The 20,504-nt window shown below is 45.9% G+C and overlaps 1 protein-coding gene across 1 annotated transcript in view; it reads right to left on the bottom strand.

Annotated features, from left to right (window-relative positions):
* Positions 1-9,553: 9,553 nt before the first annotated feature.
* SLC9A8 (solute carrier family 9, subfamily A (NHE8, cation proton antiporter 8), member 8) overlaps positions 9,554-20,504 on the bottom strand; it is a 53,189-nt gene continuing 42,238 nt past the window's right edge. The window contains exons 10-16 of the mRNA XM_009326844.1: positions 20,090-20,195; positions 17,116-17,232; positions 16,533-16,615; positions 14,658-14,769; positions 13,999-14,219; positions 12,443-12,589; positions 9,554-11,174 (exon numbers count right to left, since the gene is read on the bottom strand). Of these exons, the coding sequence (XP_009325119.1) occupies positions 11,067-11,174; positions 12,443-12,589; positions 13,999-14,219; positions 14,658-14,769; positions 16,533-16,615; positions 17,116-17,232; positions 20,090-20,195 (894 nt within the window). The 3' untranslated portion in view covers positions 9,554-11,066. The remainder of the gene's footprint in view (positions 11,175-12,442; positions 12,590-13,998; positions 14,220-14,657; positions 14,770-16,532; positions 16,616-17,115; positions 17,233-20,089; positions 20,196-20,504) is intronic.

The following is a 20,504-nucleotide window of genomic DNA, read 5'->3' as shown; positions in this document are numbered from 1 at the left end:
GCCCAGCCGTGCCCGGCTGTGTCCTACCAGCGGACTGAAAGACAAACCCAAACGCAACATTTCTCTCATCTACGTATCCGATGGGTCCCCAGCATGTTCTGCAGATGAAGTGACATGAAAATTTCAGACCAACCTTGCCTCCCCCTCTGGTTTGGCTCTTGCAACTCTGAGCCTAGTCTTTGTACTTGCAAAAAAAAAAAAAAAATAGACCCCAGTGCCTGCAATCTGCCCAGGGCACAAGTCCAGGGCGCAGTTTCTCCTGCGGCTTGCTCTCGGGGCCCTTGGCCTTTTTTTTTCTACCCTGGTGCTCTGGTGACCAAGTAGGAACTTGGTTGTCTTAAGAAACTGTGCCTGGCAGGGAGGGCCAGGGGCCAGGAGGCCCCGAGAAGCATCCTGGCTCCAGCGCCACCTCCTGCAGCCCCCACTGACCCTGTCCTTTCCCGTCGGGGAGCGGGACCACGCCGCTCAGCTACCTCACTTGGGATTATGAAGCATCTTTATATACCTCTCAAGACACTACTCTCTGTGCAGGCTGGGTTACCCCACTCCCTCGATTTGAACGCAAACCCACCACTGTCCTATAGATCGAAATGGGAGCTTGTCTTTAGAGTAAGGATTTGGGGTTAAAATAATCCCGGTGTGAGTAATAGCAGTCCCAGGTCACGCTCTCCAGGCAGGGAATGGTGAATCTGTGGCTCCAGCACCATCCTGGAGACAGGGCTGTGGCCGTAGGGTGTCTCCCGGCGGCTGGGACGATGGGGCAGCTCATGGCATCTGCGCTGCTGCGCAAGGGAGCAGCTGCCTGGGCAACAGCATCCCACAGGCTTGTCGTCGGCATTTGGAGATCAGTGTGGGCAGTTCACCCACAGGAAGAGTCTGGGACGAAAAGGACCGAGAAGCTGTGAACGGGCCCGATGCAAAGCCACAATAGAAAAGTCCCCAGGTTATCCGCTGTGGCAGAGGCAGGGCAGGCTTGCAGATGTCTCTCTCCAGTAGCATGCTGGCAGGCCCGCGCTGCAGCTCACCCGGGGCTGAGCTCGGAGGCTCCCCATCCCACCCCCCAGCACCGAGCTGCTCGTGTGCCCAGCCTTGGGCACGGTGGGAGCTGGTTTTGCTTTGTGGGGTGTGAGTAACACGGCCAGGGTGCTGAGAGAGGTTGGTTATGCCCCAAAAAATTCAAAGATGCATTCAAGGTGATGAGAAAAGTCAGTAGCAGAAGTGGGAAACGTGCTGCCCTCAGGCACCCAGCCAGCCAGTTACTCGTGGGAGCGCTTTACGTTGTCACTGGTTAATGAACAAAACCGCGCCACAACCCATCGCCAGAGCTGCCGCATTAAATCATGGAGGTGCTAAATGGGAACAGTGAACTGTTTTCTGTACTGAGTGCTGGGAAGCAGCCGCTGCCCCCGATGCTGTCGCTGGCTGTGCTCTGCCCGCCAGCCCTGCCTGCCAGCTCTGCGGGCCAGCCGCCCTGCCTGTAAGCTGACCCCGAGCTCTCCTTCTTCCCTCTGCTCCCCGGATACAGATATTGCTATTTTTAGCAGTCCCTCCCAGAACCGGGAGGTATCACTGCCTTTTCTCGGAGCAGCCTCTCTTCCGAGGACACAGAGCGCTTCACAAAAGACCCGCTAGCTGCAGGGGTGCGCAGAAATACAGGGGAGCGGGTGTGCTCCCCGGGGGAGCAGACGGCAGGTGCCCACCACCGGTCATTTAAGCAACCCAGGCATTAAAAACAGGAGCTGGGCTTTTTGGCCTCGATGTTATGGCCCAGTTCCAGTGTAGGTGGCAAAAGGGGCCAGCGCGAGCTCTGTGGTGGGGAAAGCGGTTGCTGCGTGCGTGCAGAGGCACCCAGCGAAGCAGCGAAGGGTGCCGGGGCGTGGGCGGTCCTGCCCCTGCTTCCCATGTGCTGTCATTACCGGCTGCTGCTGCACCGCTCTGATTAGCGCACGACAGCATGGCAGTCGTGGCACTTGCTTTTGTCCCTTGGTCATTTCCACTTAGCCACTTTAATTAGCAGTTTCCCCGTGACAGGAGAGGGTCACCGGTACCTCTGGGGTGCACTTGCATCCTCCCGGGATGGTGTTGCCCACGTGTGATACCTGCAGTGCAGACGGTTGGGGCAGGGCAGGGTTTATGCGCAAGAGCCAAGTAATAACTGAAAAGCCACACAGGGAGCGACACTCCTGCCTTCGCTTCCTACTCCTGCTATGCAAAAAACCCCCACCCAACCCAAAGATCTGCAATATTTGCAAAACGCTGCAAACAAACAAAGAAAAATCAGGGCAGCCAGTGAAGAAAGAGGACAAAGTTTCCAGCGTGGGTGCGGGTTTCTAGGAGGGCCAGTCACCGCCCGGCCCAGGGCACAGTTGCTTGGCCCCTTCCCCCCCCACAGCTCGGGGCACTGCTCCCCGTGCCCCGTCCCAGGCACTCCGGCACACGAGGGAATCACAAGCACTTGGTGTCTCTGCTGACTAGTCATTGTGTTCCAGAAATTGTACATTTTTAAAGTAAATTCACTCATGCAAAACTGGCATTCAACTGGGTTCAATTATGCGTTAGCAGCCGCGTTCCGGGATAAATGAAAATACCGCTGCTGTGCCTGCTGCTGCGCGTGGCCGGGGCAGGTTTTGGTCCTGGGGGTGAGCGATTGCAGAGGCAGGGCACGGCCCGTTGGCCGGGGCACGGGGACTTGGGGCAAGCAAAGCTCTCCCTCCTCAGCAGCCGAGCCTTCCTCCCGCCGGGGTGAGGCAGCGATGGTGCAGCCGGCGGGGATGTGGCCCTGCTGCACCGCTCCGTGCTGGGGCACCCGGGCCCGTGGGCTGGGCTGCACCACTTGAGCTGCCACCTCGGCCAAGCCCCGGCTGTACCTGCTGCCCATCGCTGCCCCGGGAGGAGAGGAGCCTCCAGAAAGGTGCAAGGGGCTGATTTCCCACCAGAGGACACGAACGCGAAGGGCTGCTGCCATCTCCTGGGGGCTCTCGGGGCATGGCCACCCTGGGACAGGTTGGGGGGCCGAGGACGTGACCCTGGCCGGGCTTTGGGCTGTGATGGGCCTGGGGACACGGCATGGTCCAGCCACTGGCGCAGGTGGGTCCCTGCTTTGCTTACCAGCACCCCGGCCTGCTGCTTTGTCCCCCGCTAGCTAAAAAATACTGTGGTCCAGAAATCATCTAAAGGAGGTAGGAAAAAAAAATCTGCAAATCCCCCAGGTCCTTCATTACCCCAGGAAAACCCCAGATCAGCATCTGCACCTTTAGTTTGGTGTGAGAACGTGTTGTATCGAGAACACCTAATACTGACTGTACTTTAGTCGACAGTCAGATGAGACACTCCTGCTGCTGGGGAGCCCAGGCAGCGGCACTGCAGCCACTTAGCAAAATCCAGATCAATTTAATTAACCCTGTGCACTGTGGCCAGTGAAAATGTAGCCAAATATAAACAGTTGGAACATTTATTGAGCAGTCTTTGAGAAACCAATACCTTAATTTTTGGATTCATGGGCACTTTCAACTCTCACAGTTTAACTTGCAGTTTTCTAATGACAAACTACAACAAATATACTTTAGTATGCTTGCTTCCCTGCGCCCCCCCCCCCCCCCCCCCCCCCCCCACACACACACAAGGGCAGCTGCTGTGGTGGCTGCTGGTAGTGCGAGCCTGGGGCTTTGAGGAGGATGGTGGCTTTGCCCCTTGGGGCCAAGGTAGGGTCTGCGCTAGCTGCTGCGGTCAGGCAGGGTTTGGGAGGTGGTGGCCATTTGTGAGAACTGATTTTTTTTTTCAGCTTTTCGTGCTGCAGCAGCCTGGTCCCCGCTTCTGAGCCAGGTGGGAAGGGGGTTTGGGGGCTGCTCAGTGGGAGCCTGGTCCTGGTGTAGGGGACAAGCCAGGGCTGCCTTGGTTTGGGTTTGGTGCCTAGGCAGACGTGCTGCGATCGCCGTGTTTCCCAGCCAGTGCTGGCCGAGTGAGAGCACTTGTGCCTTTTCCCGGTGATGGCTTTATTTTCAAATAGCCATTATATTCCAAGTTCAATCAGCCTCTTGAGGTTGAAGATGCTGAGGCAAGTGCAGACACATATGCTCCATTGATCTATACATAAGCAAAATATAGTTAACAAAAGCCCAGTGTGAGCCAGAAAACTTGTCGTGAGAAATCTTTCTCAAGGAGAGAGATTCCTTCCCAAAGGCAAGCTGGCAGAGGCCAGTTACAACCATATGGCAGTTTCAAAGGTAGTTGGCCCATTGTGGGATTATTTTCTGCCCAAATCTCCCATGATTTCACATCCATCAGTGTCATAAAATCACTTTGGTACTAACCTGATTGTACAGGGCAATAACCCCTGGGATTTCTCTGTTCCCCCACCGACAGTACCACAGGGCTCTGGGATACGCAGTTTGCTCAGTGTGACTCTGTTAATAACCTGCAAAGCAGCAGCACTTATCACAGAATCATAGAATAGTTTGGGTTGGAGGGGACCTCTAAAGGTCATCTAGTCCAACCCCCCTGCCGTGGGCAGGGACATCTTCAACTAGATCAGGTTGCTCAGAGCCCCGTCCAACCTGGCCTTGGATGTTTCCAGGGATGGGGCATCCACCACCTCTCTGGGCAACCTGTGACAGTGCTTCACCACCCTCAGCATAAAAAATGTCTTCGTATATCTAGTCTAAATCTACTCCCCTTTGGTTTCAAGCCATTCCCCCTTGTCCTGTCGCAACAGGCCCTGCTAAAAAGTTTGCCCCCATCTTTTTTATAAGCCCCCTTTAAGTACTGATAGGCTGCAAGAAGGTCTCCCCGAAGCCTTCTCTTCTCTAGGCTGAACAACCCCAACTCTCTCAGCCTTTCTTCATAGGAGAGCTGTTCCATCCCCCTGATCACTTTCGTGACCGTCCTCTGGACCTGCTCCAACAGGTCTGTGTCTGTCTTGTGCTGAGGGCTCCAGAGCTGGACACAGTACTCCAGGGGGGGGTCTCACCAGAGCAGAGTGAAGGGGCAGAATCCCCTCCCTCGACCTGCTGGCCACGCTGCTTTTGACGCAGCCCGGGATACGGTTGGCCTTCTGGGCTGCGAGCGCACGTTGCCGGCTCATGTCCAGCTTTTCATCCACCGGTACCCCCGAGTCCTTCTTCCAGGACACCTTCTCCTTTGCTGCCTTACCTTGAAAGGTAAACAGGCAAGCGATGCACTCCTGCCCTTCTCGGGAGAGCCCCAGCCTGGCAGGGGTTTAGGTTTGAAAGAGAATTTAAGGGTGAACTAAAGCAGCCGGTGTGTGTCCACACAGACTTCCCACTCGTCCTGGGGACACGGGCACGCTCCTCAAATCAGTGTCGTGTCCCACCAACCTCGGCTGCGCGTGGGGCTGGACCCTGGAGCAATGCAGCATCCAGCAGCTGGCCGTGTGATAGCACTGGCAAAATGGGTGGGGTGTGATTTGAGCCTCTGTCTTAATTCATCAAATGGCTTCACCCAAAGCCTGTCCCTTCCTGTGTGTTCTAGGCCCCGGTGGGGCTGTGTCCTTCAGACCCCAGGAGCAGTCTCTAGGGCCATATTTCACAGTGGTCATGGCCAGTAAAATGTGATTTTACATAAATGAAGCTGAAAGCAAATGTCATTCTTCTGCCACTTTGCTCCTGTCTGGACAGCGGGCTCGGCTAAGGGTAGCAGCGGTTAGATTCTGTGCAAATATGAACCTTTAGAAAAAAAATCTGCACCTTGAGTTTAATTTCTATTAACACTGGTTCTGTGAACTGGCTCTGCAAGGACAGCTTCACCTCAAACGAGGTGACCGGTGCCTGCTGTGCTCCCCTCAGAGCTGCCCTGAGACTGCAGGGACGTGCTCTACCGTTCTGCTCGGTTTTCAGTTTGCCATGGACAGAACAACTCAGAACAACTGGAGGTGCCCTGTAGCCAGGGCACATCAACCCAAATGTCCCCAGGGCTCACCGTGAGCTGTGTTCCACCAAAACAGGGGGTTGCTCAGGGGTCTGAGGGCACAACAGCGCACTCTAAGGTGGCAGGGAAGCCACGTGTCCTAGGAAAGGAAAAAATGGGGAATAAGGTGTCTGTCAAGGAAAGTCAGCAAAACTATAACTGAATGTGAAAATCAATCATCATTGACATAATTGTAGAAATTTCTTCCAGTGGTTCCAAACTACAGAGGTTAACGTGTAGTTTGAGGGGAAAATAAAGTCTTAACTCCAAGTTGTGACAAGTGTAGTAGGTGCCTTCTGAAGTTTTAGTGCGGTTGCTTTTTAAATACCACCCTGCCCCCAACATTCCTCCAGCTTAATTGCTTCAGAGTGATTTCATTACTTCTGGCTGTGGTGGTTAATTGAATGTATAAAACCCTCCCAGCCGGTGGCTCTCGGCTGTTGTGCTGCTGTTGGCCTCCCCACCAGCAGGACTGGGAGGCAGGACCAGCCTCCCCAGCAGGCCCCCCACAAGCTCATCCAACTCCTCTTCAAATTTAAAGTGGGAATCGCTGATGAAGATCCCATCAGCTCAAATCGGAGCTGCCCTCAGCCCGCACCGTTTTTCCAAGTAATGGCCAGCGACCCCTTGCATCCTTTGTACCTCCAAAATCAGCAGTTGCACAAAGCCGACGGTGCGTGTTCCCCTCTGGTGCCTGTGCTCTGGCTGTCTCATCTCTTGTGGCCCCGTTCTTCTCGAGGGTTGGGCAGCCCCAGCCACCGTCTGTCTCACTGCCTTTTACGTGCGGCCCCACGGGTGGAAACCTGCTCTCTGGGGTGGGTGACCTCACCGACAGGCTGCACAGTCGCGGGGAAAAGGCGAAGGTTGTTTAACAAGCAAAGCTCAGAGCCCTGGTCTGCCTTTCCAAAGGTTAAGCTCCTGGATGGCAGATAATGACTATTGCTTTCGGTCCTTTTATGGCAGCTTTTAGATTAGGCTGTAGAAACAGCCCGTAGGTGCTTTAATGTTTAAAATAAATGAGTGTCTTTTGGTGTGGTTGAGTTAAAAATAACATCATCTTCATGATGAAACCGAGGCAGGGAAAGCTGGAGGTGTTTGCTCGCATTTGGCTGGTGAGTCACGAGCAGGCTGGGGCTGGGGTCTGGCTCTCGGGCGCCCGGGGCAATGACGGGGCTCAAAGGTAGAGCAGGTTGTGTGTAAATCAGACTCCGTGGCAACGATCACTTACCAGTGACTTCCACACAGCCGTCTCGGTGCCCACAGACATGTCACTCTGGGGGGGACAGGAGGGGTGATGCTGTGTCTGCAGGAAGGACACGCTGGAGCCCCATCACGTGCTCCATGGTGTCTTACGGGTGAGACCCGGGAGCTCTCCCTGGCTGAGCGTCGGCTGGTCGCCGTGTGGCAGCCCTGCCCAGGGAGGGGGCGGTTGGGTGGTGTCCCAAGGCTGGTGGCACGACTGTACCCTGTGCAGCTGTGCCCATGGGGGATGCGAGGGAGTAGGGCAGGCTGGGGCACCCCCTCCCTGCCTGCTTTCCTCCCTGTCTGGCACAGGGGTGGCCATCAGGCTGGCCAGTCTGACCGTAGTTTTAGTAGCCCCAAGAAGCAAGCAGCCCAGAGGGGGCTTTGCAAGGGGGATGTTGGCTAGTGGGGAAACAGAGGCACAGAGCAGGCACGTGAGCTGGCAGTGGTGACAAGGCAGAGCGGGTTTGCTGTCCTCTTGAGCACTGGAGTGAAACCTGGTAAAAGCCCCCGTCGTCCTGGGGAAGAGGCTCTGCAGGGTGTCCTGCCTCCTCTCCCATGGCACGGTGGTGGCAGCAGGCAGCTGCCGGGCGAGGCGGCCGGCTGGGTTGTCTCCTTCCCGTGCAGGGATCGCCGCCTCCTGGCGCAGCCTGCCGGGAGGGAAAGGGGGTCTGCTCCCTGCAGCTCCTGATGCCGACTGGCTGTGTTGCAGCCATTCCTCAGGGACCTTGCCCGGCTGTGCACTGATGGGAGGAGAGCCGCTGCTGAAAACACCTTTTTCTTGTATTCTGTGAGCAGCTCTGTTGCATTCTTAATCAGGCAGGGCTGCTGAGCTTGGGGAAGCATCTGCTCTGTGCCAGCACCCCAGGGGCGGCTGGGGCGTTTCAGTGACTCCCCTCGCTCCCGGGCCAACACCATGCCCCTGGCCACATCCCCAGCACGGAAATGGGGAACTGGGGATGGGCTCAGCCCTGCCTGGGGGTGGCAGCTTCTGGGTGCTGTTGCTGTTCCCCATGGTGGATGATGGGTTTTGCCATCAGCAGCAAAGGCACCTTGTCGTGGGCTAACACAGGGCTGCGGGATGGGCTGGAAGAGGGAAAAATAACTTCTGGGAGGCTCTGAGCTGCCAAAAGCTGTGCTCTGGGCTCCCCCTGCCTCTCCTTTGCACAGCTCCTTAGTTGTCAAGAGAAGCAGCCACTGGGTTTGCAGCCTGGCAGAACTTCAGGGCCTCTGTAATCGGCAACGTCGGCATCGTACTTCCTCGTGGTTCCATATTTGAGAGAGCAGAAAAAAATCAAGTTTACACTTGCGCAGATTTGCAGATGACACCAGGTTAGGACGGGGCTGCTAGTACTTGTGGAAAGAGGATTAGCATTTAATATTGGTCTGATAAAATAGGAAATGATCTAAAGTAACTGCAATGCAAGTCAGTAAGGAGACAGATAATTTTGCTTTTCTAAGCATATTACTTTAAGTGAAGAAATCCAAACTGTGAAATGACTGTCACAGAAAAGTCAATGTATTGATAAATGAATATGAAAATTGGTCACTGAAATAATGGTAAAAACTTCTTCTTTTCGTTCCAAAATAAGGAAGTTAGTGCGTATTTTGAGAGAAGATAAAGCTGTCTTAATTCCAAGTTTTGACAAATGTAGTATTTTTCTTAAGTTTTAGAACGGTTGCTTTTAAATTAAACCATCCACATTTTCTTCAATTTAATTGCTTCAAAGTGATTTCATTAGTTCTAGCTATATCAGTTAATTGCTTCAATCTAATGTGCAAGATGATTCCCAGTAAATGGCTCTCGTTAGATGTCGGAGCGCTATCACCAATTGCCAGCAGAGGGCAGGAAACGATCAGTTTACCTTGATGGAAGTTACCGAGGGGCTGATCTATTGGTGCAGATCTCCCATTTATTTCTCAGGTGACCTATTTCAGCGGAGTAACAATAGAAATTAGGGGCTATTTTATATTGCAGCACCACTACGGCATAACACTAAGCCCAGCATAATAGCATCTAGATCAACGTACACCTTCCAGTGGCAAGAGAAGCTCCCGGAGACCTTCCAGCCAGCTCCTGGGCTTAAAACGCTCAAGTTGAGAAATGGAGCAAGACAGACGGGTAACTAAAATGTAATTAAGTCTACTGTCGTCTAGAAAGGTGAAGAAAAAGTCTGATTTTTACACAGCTCCTCTCCTAAGAATAAAGCAAGCACCGATTGCTTTCTGGTCAACACCAGAAGCTGAGTTTGTGCCCCATTCAGACTCCCACCAGTGCGAGTTTCAGCTCTGGGAGTAGCAGAGAGAAGCTCTTTGAACTAACGGGGGGGGGAGTCCTGTATCAAGATGTGTTATCTTGGAAGAACTTCTCAGACAACACAGGTTTAGGATTCTGAATACATTCTTGAACTTTTATTCCTCCCAGTAGGTAAGCAGTTGATTAAAAACCTTAGTAGCAAAACCAGACCAAAAATGTAAGTCTCACTTTCAGAAACAAACATGTGCACTTGCCTGTCAGATTTATGTGCAGAACTACAATTCACATTTCAACCGCGAATATGCAAATGACCAGTGAGGAGTTTGGGTTGGCAGTGAGAGCAAACTGCTGCATGTGTGACCATAGCAAATGTGCCACAAACGCTGCGCGTCCGTTTAGGTGTACGCAGTTTTGAGCCAACGGACTAGGCCACGTAGAAAAAGTGACGTGATACTGCTGATTTTGAAACGGCGTAAGCAAAGAGAAAAATCATATTAATAAGCAGGACAGCTTGATGAAAGCTGTTTGGCACTTCCCAACTGAGGCTGCTTCAGCAATATGCAACATTAACCTTTCTGAACCTGGATTAGGTTTTGTAGACTCTTCTTCCTCATGCGCGCATTTAGTTCAGCAAGCAAATGATATGGAAAATGCTGCTTTTTCTTCCACTAGAACTTAAGAATTCCACTAGTGAATTCTGGAGTGTTAGGGACACTTTGTGAATTAGGCAAAACAAAAGCTGCTGTTTTCTAAGATTTGAAGCCAAAGTGCCAGCGAGGAGCAACTGCCAATTACAGAAACCCAACTGCAACTGGCTTTAGCCAAAGGAAAAAAACACATTAAAACTAGAATTTCACATGCAGTTCTGTACTGTGTCATACAATCCCCCACTCCCCCAAACCATGCTATAATCAGTACTGTGGATTAGATAACCTCAGTTGCTGGCTGCGATTAAACCACAACAATACCTCAGTATAAAAAAAAAAAAATCCCATATAGAAATCAAGAATTTCTTAAATGACAAACCCACCAGTTTTCAGAGGTGCTTCCCTGTATGTGCAACATCTGCTTTTTGTCAAGGTATGCATTTTCTCCGGATTCATAATGTGCAAATCCCATAAATTATAGATTTATTCCAGTCAGATTCCCTTACTAGTGATGAAACAAATTCACAGTATAAACTGTCAAGCCTCTCCATGCTGTGAATGAATATATATATAAAAAAAAAAGTAAAGTGCAATTCATTCTGTTTTGCAGAGTCATACACTGGCTCTGAACTTCAGCATATGTTTTCAGCAGATTTCATAATAGGAAGAAGACACACCTCCCCCATTAAACAATGTTGTTATTTCACAGCAGATGTTTCTGCTTTTCAATAGGCTGCATGAAATTTGCTATGCTGTAAAATCTGAACGAGAGGTTCTTCATTCAGTCCAGTGTCTGACACCTAGGGGTTTCCATCATTGACTAGTAATATCAAGCACAGCAGATCTGCAGTTTTATACCTAAACACGTAGCACAAGACACGCCTGAAAGCAGAAAGTTCATTCTTAGCTTTCCAGCTTTTGTGCAGTCAGACTCTCGATACTTAAATCCTCTTTCTAATGCTCTAATGATAAACTCGTTGCACTCCTGCCTCGGTCTGCTATAGCAGCTCTTGCTCATCATCTTCAGATCCTGAGGGTCCCTGTCGTACCTCTTCATACCATTTGTTTGTGAGGGTTTTCATCTGTATGCGCCCGTGATGCAAATCCTAAGGCAAAAGCAAACCAGAACAGTCTCTTAGCCACAACACTACTTGTGTGTTAGAGCAAGAGAGAAAGACAAGTTCAACATATTCTTAGGAAATAATCCCCTCCTGGTCTCTAAGCATGCAAAGCAATTGTTTCCTATGAGAAAATATTTATCAAGTGTTCAATCAGTAACTGTTTCCATGGACGATATTTTTGATGACAGGTACATTTACCTGTGTTTTCTAGACAGTCCTGCTCTGTGGGTTTCGACAAGGCTAATGCTGTCTGGATGGCCTGGCTTTGAATATCACTCCTCTCTACGTGTTCCCAGGGACAGCGGGAAGCTTGTGGCCTGCTTTGGTGATTCACATACTTATTTTCTAGCCTTTGGTTGCAAACTGGATGGCAGCCTGTGCTTTTGGCTACTAACTACGAATCAGATGCTTACTCTGGTTTCTTGTTTCCTTTTTGGTTTTGCAAAAAATGCCTTTAGCTTTTGTGGGAAAGTGCTGAAAGCATTCTTTTGAAAAGAAAGGTACAAAACAAGAGCAAAAATAGTACATTTGTGCAGGCTAGGAAGATGGAATGTGCCCACTTTACACAAAATTATCAACTCCACAGCAAAAATGCTTAATTCTATGGCAAATTGGAAAAACAGTGAATTATACAGCCAAGGAGTCTCAGGTTTCTGAGGCGTGGAGTGAAAATGGCATAGTATTAACACTGAGTGGCTCCGAGAGGTGTAAAGTTACATGTTCAAGTCAGGTGTCATTTTGCATTTACAGCTTCAAAGTCTTGGTCTCCCAGTGAAGAAGTCTTAAAAGTGAAGGCTGCAATTCCGGTGCATATTTCCCAGATAAAAACTGCATTCTGCAGAAAAATCACAACTCCAGAATTCACAGGACCCTGCACAGTAAAAGGCAGCAACTTTGTGTGATAGCACTTTAAAAACTCTGCATGAGTGGCAGCAGCTTTTTCTAGCGACAGTAGTAACTCCTGATACTCTTCATGGTACTCTGCAAGATTAGAGGCGAGTTCAATAAATCCATACACCTTTTAAAGTTTAATTGTGGCAGCCCTGAGAAATGCTCATTTAATCCACCTTGCAATTTTACAGTGCAGCTTTTCATTACAGCTGCTCTACATATGCACAAGTAATATATTAGATGGCTCACGGTTCTGTATGTAGAAATTGCATGGCTACACTATGAGCCTTGAATGGTACAGAGCGAAGTGACAACCAACTCTACCACAGTTTCTTTTCTTCAAGAAAACAAGAAAGACTTACTTCTTGTGTGAGTCTTCTGGTGAAGAAAGGATTCAAATACTTGGCATCAAACCACATAAACCCTTTGAGGTCCTGGCGTTTTATGTACTGGGCTTCATATTCCTCCTCTGTGAGCTCTGATAAATGTTCAGATTCTATGGTATTTCCCTAGAAAGATCACAAATATTGGAATAACCTGAGAAATGTGGCAGTCATCCTTCCAGCTTGCTTCAGCCCCCTACTCCGTGCTCTCCCTTCTCACAACCAATTCCCATGCTGGAACAACAGGGAAATTATCACCCCAGCCTACCAGGGCTTATGGCTGTATGAATCTGTCTAGCTGTTGATTCCCAGAGCCACTTCGCTTCCCTGTTCATGCTGAAAGGTAAAAGACCTCAAATGTTCCATATTTTGTATCGTTACTATTGCTGAGAACAGATTCCTAGTGTGCAGGTTTTCTCTTGTGAGCTGGACAATGGTTTTATCCAGCAAGCAACACTAATGTCATTGTCTCACTGAAAACAAGCCCTGTATCAGAACACACCACACCCCTGTGCTCTTCCTATACACACCTCCCTGCGTGGTCAGAGTAAGATAATTCTGAAGACTGCACACTTTTTGAAATCTCATGCCAAGAGGAGCTGTTTTTCAGATCCTATAGAACAATACCCTGCATGTATTGTTCGATGGTTTGGGGAAAACCAGGCAAATGCTCTGGGATACTTTATGTACTCCAGCCTTTTGCACATGAGGTTTCAGGCTGGCTGTTAGTTTTCTTCGGTACTCTTGCTCAGCTAGAAATTGCTTTAAAATAAAACCCAGTCAGAGGGGTGCTGTTGTTACCACCTTCTCATGGCCTTTGCTTTGACTTTTTCAAAATAATTCCCATCTGCCTTTTATGATTAATTCATGAGTCACACTGTACTAGCTACTTTTCCTCTGTATATGACTCAATCCTGTATCATCTGCTTTATGCTTTTGCAGGGGTTACTTTAATTTGTATGGATCAATTTATAATTCGATTGAGTTAAGAGACTATTTCTCTTCCCTTTGTCCAAACAGTTATTTTGTGTAAACACTAACCAAGCTCTGTCTTTGGGATATTTTAAAATTATATTGCTTGGCTTTTTCCTACCACCTTGGCTTTTTTCATTGCTTTCATTTTACTTTTTTGTAAAAAATAATGTACTAATCTTGGAAAATGTAAAAAAAAAAAAAAAAAAAAAAAAAAAACACTGTACTAGCTACTTTTCCTCTGTATATGACTCAATCCTGTATCATCTGCTTTATGCTTTTGCAGGGGTTACTTTAATTTGTATGGATCAATTTATAATTCGATTGAGTTAAGAGACTATTTCTCTTCCCTTTGTCCAAACAGTTATTTTGTGTAAACACTAACCAAGCTCTGTCTTTGGGATATTTTAAAATTATATTGCTTGGCTTTTTCCTACCACCTTGGCTTTTTTCATTGCTTTCATTTTACTTTTTTGTAAAAAATAATGTACTAATCTTGGAAAATGTAAAAAAAAAAAAAAAAAAAAAATCAGTGATCCTCTGAATAAAAAACCCAAACAAACCATCTTCTCTGTCTTGCTAAGATTAATGTCCTTTTTGTTCCTCTTGCGTGCTTTGGAGTCCTCAATGTCAATCAGTCTGATGAGGGGCATGGTTCCTCCACCGAGCAGCAAAATTGTGAACAGTACTATGATGATTGTTGTTGTCCCAATGAGCTGCCGCTTCTCTATTGGTTCCAAGCCCAAATGGAGGCTGAGGGCATAGGGAATTGCACCACGTAAACCTTATCAGAGAGAACAGTAAACCAATGAAGAGTGAATCAACAGCTACATTGGTCCTCAGCACCCTGATAACTCAACAGGAATCCTCCATCTTTAAAAGATTTTTACAATTCTATACCATGTCCATTTATCTACCATTTGGTTACTGCCCTAAAATGAATCTGAGCTCTTCAGATACTGTTGTTCGAACTGTGAAGTTGCTAGACCTAGAAAGAAAAGTAGATTCTTTGCAGAAAAGCTTCAGTGGGGATCACCACTGCATAGTCCTCTAGCACAAAGAGGAAAGAGAATACATCTGTTGCACCTGGGTTTGAGAACAGTGCAAATGTTCGGCTGAGTTTTGCTCCACAGATGGAAACCAGCTCCTCCCAGAATAGTCCACACAATGAAAAAGATAAAACATTTTTTTCCAGTTCTCCATACTTTGAGCTTTAACTTACCGCTAAACCACATGATAAACATCATTTTGGGGGTGATTTTATGATCACGGAAAAAGTTGAGTAGGTAGGAAAGTGGGAAAATATTCACTGCTCTACCAAACAGAACAAGTACCTGAAAAACAGAAATAAAAGCAAAAGACCATTTGAAGTGTTACATTTACACAGGCCCCAGTTGCATCTGGTTTGTACAGGGTAAGGTGAATACGCTCTTTTCACTCACAAGTCTTGCAAGTAGGTGTGCTGCTAAGCTAACATATAGAAATCTCTCAGCATAGGTCAACGTGGAATTTAACTTTTTAAACATTTTGTCTGCTTAACTGACACTAAACCAGACTTGTCACTGACAGAGACCAGACACTACCTTACTTATAATAAATAAATGAAACCCAAGAGGCATTCCAGGGAGACCAAGAATTACTTTGGGAGAAAGTTTTCCTCAGTTCAGTCAGTTCAGCTCCTTTAATCATTCCCTTGGCACAGCAGCTAAGAGGCAATAAGATATTTCTGTTGTCTCACCATGGACCAGTTCCTCAGAGAAAAAGGCCAGAAGCCAAACAAATAGCATGTAATCGGGTTCCTCAACACTTCCCTGAGTATGGTTATAAAATACACCACCCATTGAAGCAAGATTTTGAGAGGGGGGGAAAAAAGTACTATTGATTTAATGGCAGACAATTAACAAATACAGTAACTCAGAAAAGCAAAGGTTTTCACAATGGCATTGCTTTTAAATTCCACCACAAATGAACCTTGATAAGGTAAATATCCTAGAATTAGTCAGCAGGATCCTTGAAGGGCTGTGCTGTTTTCCTTTATGAATCACCTCAAAATAACGCAATTTGCATTACGCCTGTGAGGGCAATGCTATGTAGAAAGAAGTGTCACAACTTAGATATACATTAGATAAGGAAGTCGGGTATAATGCAGTGAGAGCAGTTCCCCATGCTGATATCACTATCTGTAAATTGTAGATAACAATTCTTCCCTTGAACCATGGGCTAAAATGTGCTCGTATACATTGCTGTATGCGACTGGATTCACATTTCCCTCTCTTGACTCTGCAAAAGACAACATACTTCCCATGTCTATATTAAACAATTATAATAGCAATAGATGTAGGTAACCCCCATGTGAAACATAATTCAAAGTGCCACTACATAAAGCTACGCTGAAATACAGAATGGAAGAAGACGACTTAAGAATGGAGTCAAAGAACGAATACACATTGGAGAAGGTTTGAGTAGGGATTTCCTCTGAAGAAGGTGAGCTCAGAGTGAAGAAGCGATGTATGGACTGAATTGGTTTATGTAAACAAACTGCAACGATATAGGAGAGAGAAAGACTCAAAACCTGTAGTCCTGGAGAGATGAAATGGAGCAGAGTTTGATACTAGTTTGCCCTGTAGTTTCCACGAACTGCTGCCCATCCACACAAATCATACATATGAAGCTAAAGATACGTAAAAACTGAGGATTGTTTTCTGGTAAAATATCTTGTGGAATAAAGTGGCATGTATAATAATCTCAACATCTTTCGAGATTTCTTTTATTTTACTAAATCTAATAGGGTCAAAACAAGCAAGGTTCTTTTCCTTGTTTTTAATAATCTTATACAGAAGGGCTTCAAAATAGCAGCAAACTGGAATTCCTTAAAGACGACTGATGTATTTGTACACCGAAGTGCTGAGAACAAGAAGAACAATTCCGTGCTATTAGTGAGAGTTAACTTTGTGCAATATATAAAAATATAAAAGTATTTTCATAAAAACCTATAAAACGTAACAACTGTTCTAAAATACTTTAACTATAAGGTGTTTCCCCCCTCCCCAATACCAAAAAAGCATCTAAACAAGTATGTAAGAAAGTAAATACCTACTATGCACCAGATGACAAAGGACATTTCAAACTTGTGAGGAAAACTAAAAATCGACAGGCCAAGAAATGCAAAAACACACGTTTCTGAAAAAGAAATCACATCATCTTAAATAAACAATTCTATAAAACCTTTTCTACTCTTATTACAAGTTACTACATACAGTACATAAAATAATGTACTTCTCAATTTGTGAAGCTATTGTTTTTGCAAGTAGCTTTTTATATCCAAAACCATTTTAAAAAATACTGCTAAAAACCCATCTCCTAAAACTAAAAATAGACCAGAGGAATATAGGAGTCAGAGATCTCTATTCGGTTATCAATCTTGTGGCAAACCTTAGCAGGAGCCTGCAGGATGGGAGAGAGAGATTTGCTGTATGTTTTATCCAGTATGGCAGGAAAGGTGACTTTTGACTGCCTTCCAGCCTCCACTATTAGGAATTTTTCTCTTAAAGACATGTACCACTGACATACAAACAGCTAGAAGAAAATTCACACCTCCGCTGCTCCCATCAGAATCACCATTTCAGGCAAATAAAATTTTAAAATATTAATATTAGATATTTATAATAGGTAGCACCTACCACACATGAAAGCAACAGTTCTCAGTGTCTGCTGCATCAAAATCTGTGTAACCGGGGACAAGTTATGATGTGTATAGTGAGACATCACGATGCCAGAGAAGAGGATTGCCATGATACCTGTGGATAAAAATATGGCAGTCAACAGAAGAATAGCTTGCACTCTGCAAATATTTGTGTTTATAGCCCTTACTAACACAAAAGCTTATGAAGCAATAACTGGGGTTTCTATTACCATTGTTATTCATACTGGTCTCATTCCACTGGTCATATTAAATACCAGGAGGTCCAGTATAGGTCACTTGCAAGCTAGAATAAATCCCTGTTATGTGACATCTTCCCATAAAAGTGAGGGAAATAAAAAGCGAATTCTTGAGTGTGTTTTCTGCTTTTCACTCTCCTAACCGGTAGAGAGGTGAGATCAAAAGAAGAAAATCAATTTGAGAATAGCAGGGCTGGAGAACTCTATGATTCAGTTCTCCCAGAAAGGGTGTCATTCTTTCCTACCTGCTGATCAGCCAGGCCCCAATCACTCCACCAGAAGTAGAATGAGACCAACAGGGCATGGGTGTGAATCCACTCCAGTATGGTGCACAACATCTAATACCATAAAAAATTAAGAACAAACAGCACACACAGGTGTACCCCCAATTTTCTATCAATCTGAGAATCAGAAAAACTATTGAGACTTGAAAATTCAGGGCAAAAATTACCTTTGTAGGAATCACAGAGTCATTTAGGTTGGAAAAGACTGTTAAGATCACCGAGTCCAACCATAGGGAAAGTACAGCCTGATACGCAGGGCCTGCAAGGAGTGCTACTGTGCAGAATGTCCCTGGCCTCCAGCAGAAAGGGTCACTAAACCATCTGCTGTAAATTACTACAGAGATTAATCTCAGCTATCAACTATGGGAAAAGCCACCAAATTTTCCATTATAGAGTTCAGTTGCCCTAATGATATGCACAGCTTGGACAGAGGTACAGCAACTGATATCACAGGCCAGAACAGCTACCTCAGATTTCACTATATTTCACAAATCTTTTATTTGTGTTAGGGATTTTTTCCATCTACCTTGCTTCCCAGCTCTTAGTTATTTATGGAAAGAATCTGAATTTCAACTTATTTTTCAATCTGCTCAAGACATATCACAGACGCTGCCTGTTGTTCACTGTTCATAGGGAGTTGGGTATCTTAAAGGAAATCTTAAGCATTTCCACAACTGCCGCATAGACTTACACCTGCAAAGGGTGTCATTTGAGATGATGGTTAGGATTGTGCAAAAATTTAGCAGTCCACTTGAACAACAACCACAGCACTCCTTGTGAGGAAATAACTGACCAAAACTGACAATATAACCCGGAAGAAATCAATTGCAATGCAGATCTCGAGAGGATAGAATGACGTGGGAGTATGCCTGCTTTGCCCAAAACAGGGGAAGTTTAAAAGACTAGAAGTATTTGGCTGGAGATACATATCTAGGAGTGGCCCAGATGAACACACATGCAAGGATTAGAATAGCTGAGGTACAGTCAAAAGAATCCTTTGTTTGAAACACAGAGGTGACCTGACTAAGGTCATTCAAAGTTTCTATTTCTTGATAAGTCATTCCTGAAGGCACTTGAGCAAATCAGAGAGGTTGTCTTTACAAATAAAACGACAAAGAACCTCTTTCATCCTGAGAGTAACTAACTAGGAATCTTACTGTAAATGCTTTTTCATTGTATACCAACATACAGATGTGTTGGTTATGTAATGCAATGGTACTGTAATTCTGTAATATTTTATATTAATAAGCAATATAAATTAGAAATAGAAAAGGCCACATGCTGAGACCCTCCAGAATAATCTTCTCACAAGGCAAAACTTGTTTTTACAGCAATACAAATATTTTAACATATCAAACTGCTTGCTCAGGTTTCATATAATTTCATTCCCCTACATATATGTTGGCCTCTACACACATACAGAGTAGTTCTGGATGCAAGTGGGCAGAATGGAACGTTTGCATTAGGATTATAGATCTTGATTGTGTAACTACCATGATTACAGGTCACATCCTCATACATATAAAAAAAATACAACTCCACTGACATCAGTCAAGGTATGCTGATATACACTGCTACAGATCCATTCCAAAATATTCACATTAGCTCACATGTACATTTTCAGAAAGTCTGATTTCATACCTGCAGCTCATTTACAAGAAATCTAGTCCTGCTACTACTCACAAACTTGTAACATTCCTATATAGTCCAAGTGGTAGAGCAAATACAGCTTTTAACGCACTTAAAACTTAAAAAAAAAAACCAAAAAAAAAAAAAAAAGAAAAAAAAAGAACCAAGCAGATTCCCTAGCTATTTGAATTATGCTAACTGTTGCACCCCTTCCCACTTCCCTTGACAGGAAGCTGACTGCCTTAAAAAACCACTTAAATCACCAAAGGTCAGAGACATTGGGCATCCAGCAGAACTGGACCCTGTCTTTGTACTTGATTCTACAGAATGATCGAAGAAGTTCACCTGTAAGCCTCTTCTCGTGGCCTTCAGCAAAACTTCTACCAAGTATTCAGAGATACACACAACACTCAGTGGTCTCAGCTGATTTCCCCAATGGCACTGAAGGACAGGCAGAAAAACAGCTACAGGGTAGTAGGCTGGACATTATCTAAGTCAGCTGATGTGGCTGAGATCTACAGCGTGCAGCTGAAATTTTAATTCTGTGTTAGGCAGAGGTAACTGGGGAGAATACTAGTATTTACGTTGGCTAACTAATGCTTATGAAAACTGCAACTACCTTTTCTATACTTTTATAACATGAAGTAGAGAATAAGTGTTTCTTTAGCGTAAGCTGAAGTTAAAAGAGCGAGCACAGGTTAAATGAGAAAACACATAAAAAAGCAGGGGCCCTTTTAGACACAAATAATACCAGCTCCTAAATTTATCAAAGAAACTTGCACATATTCATTTTGATACTCACCTGAGAGTGAGATACCTTCTGCAAGTCCATAAGGAAGGTAAGCGAAGATAATCATCATCCCAAACTCTAGGGAGGGTGTCTTCCTTAAATCAATGTGCTTTAGCACGTACACATGAAAACGTTATGGAAAAAGTGAATAAAAATTCAAAGAAAAATTTAAATCTGTGTCGTTCCATTACAAAACAGTAATTATGCTTAATGTATTTGTCTACTGAATAGCTAATAAAGTCTACACATTGGCCTTTGACTCAAGTATGGAAAGATTAATAATTTCTTAGGAGGAGTGTTTCTTATAGAAGCTACTGCTGGTAGAAGTCTATCAGAATGGACAGACCTAGAGAGAGAAAAGATCTGCTGCTGATGTACCTATACAATACTGATAACAACATGCCAATTTGTTTGTTTGCATCTAGAA

This window comes from Pygoscelis adeliae, unplaced genomic scaffold (genome assembly GCF_000699105.1).
Source record: "Pygoscelis adeliae isolate BGI_AS28 unplaced genomic scaffold, ASM69910v1 Scaffold286, whole genome shotgun sequence".
NCBI classification, from domain to species: domain Eukaryota; kingdom Metazoa; phylum Chordata; class Aves; order Sphenisciformes; family Spheniscidae; genus Pygoscelis; species Pygoscelis adeliae.
The sequence above is the reverse complement of the archived record's forward strand: the minus strand, read 5'-3'. Positions and strand labels throughout refer to the sequence as shown.